At 42.1% G+C, this 11,050-nt stretch overlaps 1 protein-coding gene across 2 annotated transcripts in view; it reads right to left on the bottom strand.

Moving 5' to 3' along the window:
• Nucleotides 1–1,304: 1,304 nt before the first annotated feature.
• The window catches only part of grm7 (glutamate metabotropic receptor 7), a 344,389-nt gene continuing 334,643 nt past the window's right edge, over nt 1,305–11,050 (bottom strand). For both annotated transcript variants that reach the window (XM_075460109.1, XM_075460110.1), the window contains one exon: nt 1,305–1,870. In XM_075460109.1, coding sequence (XP_075316224.1) covers nt 1,821–1,870 — 50 coding nt within the window. In that variant the 3' untranslated portion in view covers nt 1,305–1,820. The remainder of the gene's footprint in view (nt 1,871–11,050) is intronic.

Below are 11,050 nucleotides of genomic sequence, written 5' to 3' on the forward strand. Positions count from 1 at the left end.
GTTTAGATCCCCAACGTGTTGAAAACCTGACAAAATACCGGCTGTTTACAATTTTGTTCCCATGAATTCGGCGCTACTAAAGCTAGCCGCAGTGAGCTAACGCACTTCCTGTTATTTTCACAAAATAAAATACCCGTTGCCATTACGATACAATTGGTGCTTTTGTTTTGAAAACAGGAAGTGAACCTACCCTCGTTGTAGCTAGCTTGAAACTGCCGTTTTGACAGGAAATGACGATCGGCGACGTCACGTTACGTTGCATCTTGGGTAGTTTGAGTATGAGTAGTAACCTCATGATGCATACCCAACATTTAGGAGAATCTAGTATGCATCCGGGAACTTCTGCTTACTCAAACTGGCATACTAACTCAAAAAAGGTAGTAGGAGTAGTAGGAGAAGTATGCGGTTTGGAACACAGCCACTGTCTTTGGTAGCTGGTCGAATGAAATCCTCTCCAATTGTGTGAGGTTTTTTTAGTACGAACAATGTGGTTCAAGGCTAAAAATGATGCCTTCAGGGTCCACTGAGACTAAACACAGAATTTACTCAAACTCGCATACTAAGAAAGTTAGTAGGAGTAGTAGGAGAAGTATGCGGTTTCGAACACAGCCACAGACTGAGAGAACCGTGAAATAACTGCAGCGAGGACTATAGCCTCTGTACATGGGACATTTAAAATAAAGCTAAATGCTAAAAGCTATACACTACTTTTGGATTCATTTTTGGATTCTGCGTACAAATGTGATTAATCGTGATTAATCAGGGAAATCATGTTATTAATTAGATTAAACATTTTAATCGTTGCCCAGCCCTATTTAAAATCTGATCCTTTTTCCAGGGAATTGATTGATTGATTGGTTCCTTTTCTGGATCGTAACTTCCTCTGGAACATCAGAAGTGATCCAGCTCGGTGGTGCAGACCCTGGTCACACGTTCCCACAGCTGAGCTGAGCTGGGAGTTAAAGCCCCTGAAAACTCGTGACACGTTGAACCGTAGCTCACATGCAGGGCAGGCCGCAGATGTTCTCATGTCAGAAATAAGTTTCCTTTACAGAGTGACGCTCTGCAGACAGAAGCTTCTGGATGGGGAGCGCGCTCACAGCTAGCTTTCTCTCAGCTCTCTGTGCATCCCACAAAGCATCATGGGACGTGTAGTCCCCACAGCGGCAGACAAAATAAAACATGCACCATTTAATAACTACATCAAACTGTGTTTCACAGTCCAGAATCCGACCCGGAGAGTTTTCAGGGGCTTTAAGGACGTCCGCATTTTCACGCTTCAGTCCCTTCTGACCGATAAAAATCCAGACCCCCCCCCCCACCCCACAGATCTGAGCAAAGAATATGGCTTTGATAAAACACGATTTAAAGAACAGAAACAATGAGCATCCAAGAAGCAGAGCGGGCCCGTCGCAGGCGTCGGACTCCCGAAGGAAACTGAAGTGGGCCGACACGGACGCCATGAGGAACCCCATGGAGGCCAAAAACGAGCAGTGTGGAAGTACGTGAAGAGACGAGAGGTGGTGGGTGCACGGGTCTGTTGGTGGGCCGAGGCGGCCGTGGGCGCCGCCCAGCTTCTGCCGACGCGTTTCGGGCGCGTTTGTCCTCGCCGCTGTGACATCACCAACGAAACAAAAACCGCCTCTTTGTGTCTCTGTGTCCAGCGGGGAAAAGTCCCGGCCAGGCGGCAGCGCCTAAACGTCTCTCCGGCAGGGCGGCGAAACACAAAAAACTAAAAAACAAAACCTTCCTCGTCTCTCTTAATGATCCGAGCAGGAGGGCGGGTCCGTGCGGGCGTCCCGCTCTGATGGAGGAAGGCGTCAGATCACCAGGTCGTTGTAGCTCACGTACTTCGTCTTCGCTGCAGGACCTGCGGAGGAAGAGGAAGAGAAAAGGGATGAAGATCGGCATCGCTCCTGGTGGGCGCTCTGATGTCAGAGATGAAGCTTAAAGGGACAGTTCGCCTCTTTTAACATGAAGCTGTGTAACATCCCATATCAGCAGCATCATTTCTGAACATCTTCTTACCCCCTGCTGCGTCCTGTGAGCAGAGTTCCAGCCTCGTTTTGGTGCTGATGAAGGTAGTCCGGCTAGTTGGCTGGGGTTTAAAAAATAAAGCGTTTTGCTTCTCAAAACAATATGCGTTTAAGTGTCTCCACCTAACCGTGGCAGGGATTTTCCTAAACCTAACAAAAATGGCAAGGCATTTAAAAGATAGAAATTAAAACACAGTTAAAAGCAATCAAAGAAGAGGGGGAAAAATAAAAATATAAAAAATAATCATTAATTAATTAATTAAAAATTAATGCTTAAGAGCCTCAACATAACCAAGAGGTTTAATTAGGAAAATCTAACCCAGAATTGTAAGTGATTAAATCTAACCAGGACATCGTCTTTCCTAAATCTAACAGAAGGATTTAAGTGCCTAAACATAACTGAGAGGTTTAACTGTCAGAATCTGAGCACGGATTGTAAGTGAATAAACCTAACCAGGGCTTTGTGTTATTTAAACATAACATAACGGCTTAAATGCCTTAACGTAACCAACAGGTTTAACTGCGTACTGTTGTGTTGCCCAAACCTGACCAAGTGAAGAGAAGTCTGAATCTTTTTGTTGTTTCGAGAAGCAAAACGCTTTATTTTTTAAACCCCAGCCAACTAGCCGGACTACCTTCATCAACACCAAAACGAGGCTGGAACTCTGCTCACAGGACGCAGCAGGGGGTAAGAAGATGTTCAGAAATGATGTTGCTGATATGGGATGTCATACAGCTTCATGTCAGAAGAGGCGAACTGTCCCTTTAATGAAGATGAGGGGAGGTGTGAGGCGAACGCATTCTCTCATATGAGCGTTTTCCTCACACCAACCAGCACAAAGCAGCTTGTGGCAGCAGGTGGAAGCGTGAACTGATCAATAAATGAACTCTCATCCAGTCGGCTCCAAACTGATCCGATTTGAAACAATTCATTTGCCTGCTGTGGATTGATAAAAAGCTGGAAAAACACTCGTTTGTCTCGTCCTTCGGGCGCTTAACGCCACAGAGACGGAGGCTGCGCCATATATCAGAAATCAGGATGAAAATATTAATTTCAGTGCTTAACCCTAATCCCTGATAGGGGACATTTGTCTCCACTTGAGGTGTACTTTCTCCTCTAATTTCACACTGTAGATAGTGATACTCATCATATTTGGTCCAGTTGTGCATTTTTGACTTTTTTTTCGAATTTCAAACACACATCATATACAATGCAATTTTTCATTGTGTAGAAAAAAAACCTCCTTAATTTCTGAAAAGGGACATTTTTGTCCCCTTTTAAAACGACCTAAAAACATCATATATTAATATTTTTTCCACTTTTTTTTTTCATAAATCTTCCACTTCAGTTCTGATCATAACTACCACGTTTTCAATTATTTAAAAAAAATGAACCCTTTAGATGCCAATTTGAACTTTTTAGCCCAAATTTTAAGCCTTAAGGTGCCAGTATTTTCAAAATATGGAATACAAAGTGGAATTATTGAGTAGGGATAATTATGGTCTGGGATATGTCAATGATAAGCAACAACATTGATTTTTAGGGATTTTAAATTTTTTTGCTATGTATGATTTAAAAAAAACAACTCCTTAATTATAAATAATATAAATAATATAATATATAAATAAAAATCGTTTTAAAAGGGGAGAAAAATGTCCCTTTCAGAAATTAAGTTGTGTTTTGAATCAGGTATGAGGGTTAAAAAGACTCGTTGGCTCGGCACAGGATGAGCAGAGGTGCCTTAACGAGGGCTGCGTTTCCCACCACTGACCAGCATGCACGGGATGGAAGTGGAACGCAGCCCTGGTTAATCCACCTGGTATCAGAACCATTTATTGAAGTATTTGCTTACATACTGTGTGTTTTCCAAATGCCATGCAAAAAGAACCGGCGAGTTCTGGGTGGAAAAGCACTTTTTCCTGCTCAATGAATGCTTGTGTGCAGAGTGGCCTGGGTCCATTCAGCACAGCAGAACTCATATTTACTGATGATTTCTTCCTGTTTGTCTTACTTAAAGCACAATCTGAGTGATCCCTGCTGGCCCTGAAAGCTTTTTCTCTTGTTTGTGAGCATTGCTTTAACATTCAGTACACTCTAAGAAAATAAAGTACAGAATTGTACCTTTAGGGGTACGATGGCTCGTCACTGGGGCAGTACCCTCTGAAGGTATAGTTTTGTACCCTTATACTGAAGTAGCCTAACACAGACTGTCTATTGTACCCCAGCATGTAGAAAAAAAGTACATATATGCACATTTTACCACTTCAGTACATATATGTACCTTTTGGACCCTCAAAAAGGTACATATAGGTACCTTTAGATCCAATCAGTAACCCTAGGGGGTACATTAGTATAGATTGTACCTCAGGGGACAAAAAAGGACTCGTACTGTACCCCTATTTATCTGTGGGTGTTCCTGATTGGTTGCTCTGTATTTGTCTTATTGAAAGGCCAGTTGTTGGATGTTGTAGATCACTCTGATGAAGGCTACCGCTCTGATCTTCTTACACTTTTTTCCCTCTGTGTCCATCTTGTAAATCAATAAAGTTATGCTAATTAATGCTGCTTAATCCACCATAATCCCCCGTCTGCTTCTGTTCCTCCTTTATTGTTGGAATGTGCGCAGCTGTAAATGAGCTGTAATAAGAACTGAACCGGAGCTGATTGTGCTGCTCTGAACAGTGTGCTGGTAGAACAGCCGTTTGGTTGTGTTCAGCAGAAACAGGCGGCCGTATAAAGGACCACACAGACACATTTAGATGGAAACAGCCCTCAGACAGTTAAAGAGCAGGTAGAACAGAGGTGTTAACCCCCCCCCCACACACACACTGGCATCTCTTTGGCCCTCAGTGTCCATCCAGAGACAAATGACTCGGAGCCAAAAGCCCGTCATTAATCATGTCCAGAGGATGAAAGAGAAAATGTCTGTGTTTGCATATTAAGGCTGAAAGTGTCACCGAACCCCTCTGACTGCGTCTGATTCTCACAGAAGCCGTCAGTGATGAGTCCGACGGTCCAATCAAAGCTGAGCTCAGCCTCCCTGAACATGTACCACCTCACACACAAACTCTCACTCCTCTCCTCCAAAGGCGTCGGGTTTGGTTCTGAGTCCGATAGAAGAGAAAGAAAGTGCACCCCCATCGACTTCTGAGGTTTAACGTATCAGGACGTAAAATTATAAATTATATCACACCGAGTCATTATTTATTGAACAGAAACTGAGATGAAGCATAGAAGCAGTGAGTGAGAAACTAAGTGAACCCCTGATCCAGCAGCTGGTAGCAGCAGTGAGTGAGAAACTAAGTGAACCCCTGATCCAGCAGCTGGTAGCAGCAGTGAGAAACTAAGTGAACCCCTGATACAGCAGCTGGTAGCAGCAGTGTGTGAGAAACTAAGTGAACCCCTGATACAGCAGCTGGTAGCAGCAGTGTGTGAGAAACTAAGTGAACCCCTGATCCAGCAGCTGGTAGTAACAGTGAGTGAGAAACTAAGCGAACCCCTGATCCAGCAGCTGGTAGCAGCAGTGAGTGAGAAACTAAGTGAACCCCTGATCCAGCAGCTGGTAGCAGCAGTGTGTGAGAAACTAAGTGAACCCCTGATCCAGCAGCTGGTAGCAGCAGTGAGTGAGAAACTAAGTGAACCCCTGATCCAGCAGCTGGTAGCAGCAGTGAGTGAGAAACTAAGTGAACCCCTGATCCAGCAGCAACACCTTGATTCTTCTCTTTTTCACACATTCTGCTGTAGATCTGCTGCTGTGTTCGAAACCGCATACTACATGTAGTATGCAGTATGCAGTATGCAGTATGTAGCATGTAGTATGTAGCATGTAGTATGTAGTATGTAGCATGTAGTATGTAGCATGTAGTATGTAGCATGTAGTATGTAGTATGTAGCATGTAGTATGTAGTATGTAGTATGCAGTATGTAGTATGTAGTATGCAGGATGTAGTATGTAGTATGCAGTATGTAGTATGGAAGTATGCAGTATGTAGTATGTAGCATGTAGTATGCAGTATGTAGTATGTAGTATGCAGTATGCAGTATGTAGCATGTAGTATGCAGTATGTAGCATGAAGTATGTAGTATGTGGTATGTAATATGCAGTATGTAGTATGGAAGTATGCAGTATGCAGTATGTAACATGTAGTATGCAGTATGTAGTATGTAGTATGCAGTATGCAGTATGTAGCATGTAGTATGTAGTATGTAGTATGCAGTATGTAGTATGCAGTATGTAGTATGTAGCATGTAGTATGTAGTATGTAGTATGCAGTATGTAGCATGAAGTATGTAGTATGTGGTATGTAATATGCAGTATGTAGTATGTAGCATGTAGTATGTAGTATGTAGTATGCAGTATGTAGCATGAAGTATGTAGTATGTAGTATGTAATATGCAGTATGTAGTATGTAGTATGCAGTATGCAGTATGTAGCATGTAGTATGTAGTATGTAGTATGTAGTATGTAGTATGCAGTATGCAGTATGTAGCATGTAGTATGTAGTATGTAGTATGCGGTTTCGAACACAGCAACACATTTTCAGTTTCTGTTCAGTAAATAATGACACAGTCTGATGTGTTGTTGGATTTTGTGACTTTAACACCTGCTGAGGACACGATGATGTTTTTATCTCCATGAAACATTAGAATTGAAAGACTCACACCTTCATCTCTCCAAGAACCAAACCTGGCACCACACTTTCACTTTGTGCATAAAGGTCGTGCAGTGACGGAAAGTTTGTTGAATCTGACTCGATCCCCCAGCTGTGAGCTCTTCCTTCACTACTCCACACTTTAAAATAAAATCTCAAGAGTCGGCTACAGATGTGGAGGTGTTTGAAGAGCACATTTCCAAAGACAGAAACGTAGAATATTTCCCTCCTACGGGCTCCCTGGGCAGCGCTGAGAAAGGAGGGCACTGCTTGTAAGGATTCTTTTTGAGAGCAGCAGGGGTGATATGAGCTTTAAGAGATCGACTGAAGCCTTTGTTGTATAAGGAATCAGCTTTTGGAGGAAGGCTGAGGGGTCTTATAGGAGGGAGAATCAGAGAGATTTGGGCTTTGAAGAGGGGCTGAAGATGAAGTCTTTGTTGTCGGGAATCAGCTGTAAGAGCAGAAAGGATGGAGACGGGAAAGAGGGCCAGGAGAACAGAGAAGAAGAAATGAAGCCATCCTGAGTGACTGAGAGGCTATTACAGAGCGAAGAGAGGGGAGGAGGAGGAGTGAAGAAGAAGAAACTGGCTGTGTTGGAAACCGCATACTTCTCTTACTTCTCCTACTACTCATACTAACTTTCTGAGTTAGTATGCGAGTTTGAGTAAGCGAGAAGTTCCTGGATGCATACTAGATTCTCTGAAATGTTGGGTATGCATCATGAGGTTACTACTCATACTCAAACTACCCAAGATGCAGCGTAACGTGATGATCGTCATTTCCTGTCAAAACGGCAGTTTCAAGCTAGCTACAACGAGGGTAGGTTCACTTCCTGTTTTCAAAACAAAAGCACCAATTGTATGGTAATGGCTTTCCCTATGATAAAAGGCAACGGGTATTTTATTTTGTGAAAATAACAGGAAGTGCGTTGCTCACTGCGGCTAGCTTTAGTAGCGCCGAATTCGTGGGAACAAAATTGTAAATAGCCGGTATTTTGTCAGGTTTTCAACACGTTGGGGATCTAAACGACTACTTTCTCTCCTGAAAATGTTTCAAATGTTGCTAAAGTTTACAGAGTTTAGAGCTTAAGAGAAATCAGCTTCAGGCCGGCTGATTTCGGCTCGGGCAGGAGCGAAGTGCATTGTGGGTAAACGCTCTGCATATTGTCTGATCGATGAGTATGTAGTATGCAGTATGCAGTATGTAGTATGTAGTATGTAGCATGTAGTATGTAGCATGTAGCATGCAGTATGCAGTATTTAGTATGTAGCATGTAGCATGTAGTATGTAGCATGTAGCATGTAGTATGTAGTATGTAGCATGTAGTATGTAGTATGCAGCATGTAGTATGCAGTATGGAAGTATGTAGTATGTAGTATGTTATATGTAGTATGCAGTATGTAGTATGTAGTATGTAGTATATAGTATGTAGCATGCAGTATGTAGTATGCAGTATGCAGTATGTAGTATGCAGTATGCAGTATGTAGTATGTAGTATGCAGTATGTAGTATGTAGTATGCAATATGCAATATGTAATATGTAGTATGCAGTATGTAGTATGCAGTATGTAGTATGTAGTATGCAGTATGCAGTATGTAGTATGTAGTATGCAGTATGCAGTATGCAGTATGTAGTATGCAGTATGTAGTATGTAGTATGGAAGTATGCAGTATGTAATATGTAGTATGTAGTATGCAGTATGCAGTATGTAGTATGTAGTATGCAGTATGTAGTATGCAATATGCAATATGCAATATGTAATATGTAGTATGCAGTATGCAGTATGTAGTATGTAGTATGCAGTATGCAGTATGTAGTATGTAGTATGCAGTATGTAGTATGCAATATGCAATATGCAATATGTAATATGTAGTATGCAGTATGCAGTATGTAGTATGCAATATGCAATATGTAATATGTAGCATGCAGTATGCAGTATGTAGTATGCAGTATGCAGTATGTAGTATGCAATATGCAATATGCAATATGTAATATGTAGTATGCAGTATGCAGTATGCAGTATGTAGTATGTAGTATGCAATATGCAATATGTAATATGTAGTATGTAGTATGCAGTATGTAGTATGCAGTATGTAGTATGTAGTATGGAAGTATGTAGTATGTAGTATATAGTATGTAGTATATAGTATATAGTATGTAGTATTTAGTATGCGGTTTCGAACACAGCCTCTGTGTGAACTGGAGGCCGAATGAGAGGAGGCTGCAGACCAGAGAGGAAGGATGGGGGGCCCAACAGATGCTCTGCTGCTCTTCAGGGAGTCCTGACCGAGCTGCAGCTCCACCACTGCCGACTCTGGCAGCAGTCCCACCTCCCTGCTGTGTTGATACCCCCCCCCCCCCCCCCCCCCCCCCCACGCCACACGATAACTAACAGGACTGATTGATGAGCCTTCATTATCACCGCACCACGGGCGGCACCGCAGAGCTTTCCTGGGAGGGCCTTCATCGTTTAAAGTCACAGAGTCCCATCCAGCTCCAGCAGCCTCTGTTCCACCAGCTCCGCCGCTGCCGCACATTAGCAGAGCTTTCATCAGTCTCTGTGAGGAAATAAAGGCTGTTCCTGCAGGGTCTCAGCCCAAATAACACTCTCTGTAAGAAACACAGCCGGAGGAAACCGCCTCTGATGGGAGGCAGCAGAACTCCAAGTGTGAGCGAGGAACATTCCTCAAAGTCAGAGCCCCTCAGACTCCACAAAAATCATCAATTACATTTAATTTAGCTTCTGTTTTATCTTCTTTTTTTACTCGTGTTTTAGCTTGTGTTTTAGCTTGTTTTTACTCGTGTTTTAGCTTCTGTTTTATCTTCTGTTTTAGCTTCTTTTTTTACTCGTGTTTTAGCTTCTGTTTTAGCTTGTTTTTACCCGTGTTTTAGCTTCTGTTTTAGCTTGTGTTTTAGCCTCTGTTTTAGCTCCTGTTTAGCTTCTGTTTTAGCTTCTGTTTTATACGTGTTTTAGCTCCTGTTTTAGCTTCCGTTTTTACTCGTGTTTTAGCTTCTGTATTAGCTTCTGTTTTAGCTCCTGTTTTAGCTTCTGTTTTAGCTTCTGTTTTAGCTTCTGTTTTAGCCTTTGTTTTAGCACCTGTTTTAGCTTCTGTTTTAGCTTCTGTCTTAGCTCCTGTTTTAGCTTCTGTTTTAGCTTCTATTTTAGCTTCTGTTTTAGCTTCTGTTTTAGCTTTTGTTTTAGCTTCTGTTTTAAGCTCCTGTTTTAGCTTCTGTTTTAGCCTTTGTTTTAGCTTCTGTTTTAGATCCTGTTTTAGCTTCTGTTTTAGCTTCTGTTTTAGCTCCTGTTTTAGCTTTTGTTTTAACTCCTGTTTTAGCTCTTGTTTTAGCTTCTGTTTTAGCCCCTGTTTTAGCTTCTGTTTTAGCTTCTGTTTTAGCTTCTTATTTAGCCCCTGTTTTAGCTTCTGTTTTAGCTTCTGTTTTAGCTTTTGTTTTAGCTTTTGTTTTAGCTCCTGTTTTAGCTCCTGTTTTAGCTTCTGTTTTAGCTTCTATTTTTACTCGTGTTTTAGCTCCTGTTTTAGCTTCCGTTTTTACTCGTGTTTTAGCTTCTGTATTAGCTTCTGTTTTGGCTCCTGTTTTAGCTTCTGTTTTAGCTTCTGTTTTAGCTTCTGTTTTAGCCTTTGTTTTAGCACCTGTTTTAGCTTCTGTTTTAGCTTCTGTCTTAGCTCCTGTTTTAGCTTCTGTTTTAGCTTCTATTTTAGCTTCTGTTTTAGCTTCTGTTTTAAGCTCCTGTTTTAGCTTCTGTTTTAGCCTTTGTTTTAGCTTCTGTTTTAGCTTCTGTTTTAGATCCTGTTTTAGCTTCTGTTTTAGCTTCTGTTTTAGCTCCTGTTTTAACTCCTGTTTTAGCTTCTGTTTTAGCCCCTGTTTTAGCTTCTGTTTTAGCTTCTGTTTTAGCTTCTTATTTAGCCCCTGTTTTAGCTTCGGTTTTAGCTTCTGTTTTAGCTTCTGTTTTAGCTTTTGTTTTAGCTTTTGTTTTAGCTCCTGTTTTAGCTTCTGTTTTAGCTTCTGTTTTAGCTCCTGTTTTAGCTTCTGTTTTAGCTTCTGTTTTAGCTCCTGTTTTAGCCTTTGTTTTAGCTCCTGTTTTAGCTTCTTTTTTAGAATCTGTTTTAGCTTCTGCTCCATGACTGCCGCCGCCGACTCTGGCAGCAGTCCCACCTCCCTGCTGTGTTGATACCCCCCCCCCCCCCCCCCACGCCACACGATAACTAACAGGACTGATTGATGAGCCTTCATTATCACCGCACCACGGGCGGCACCGCAGAGCTTTCCTGGGAGGGCCTTCATCGTTTAAAGTCACAAAGTCCCATCCAGCTCCAGCAGCCTCTGTTCCACCAGCTCCGCA

The sequence above is a fragment of the Odontesthes bonariensis genome, chromosome 3 (genome assembly GCF_027942865.1).
Source record: "Odontesthes bonariensis isolate fOdoBon6 chromosome 3, fOdoBon6.hap1, whole genome shotgun sequence".
Taxonomy (NCBI): Eukaryota; Metazoa; Chordata; class Actinopteri; order Atheriniformes; family Atherinopsidae; genus Odontesthes; species Odontesthes bonariensis.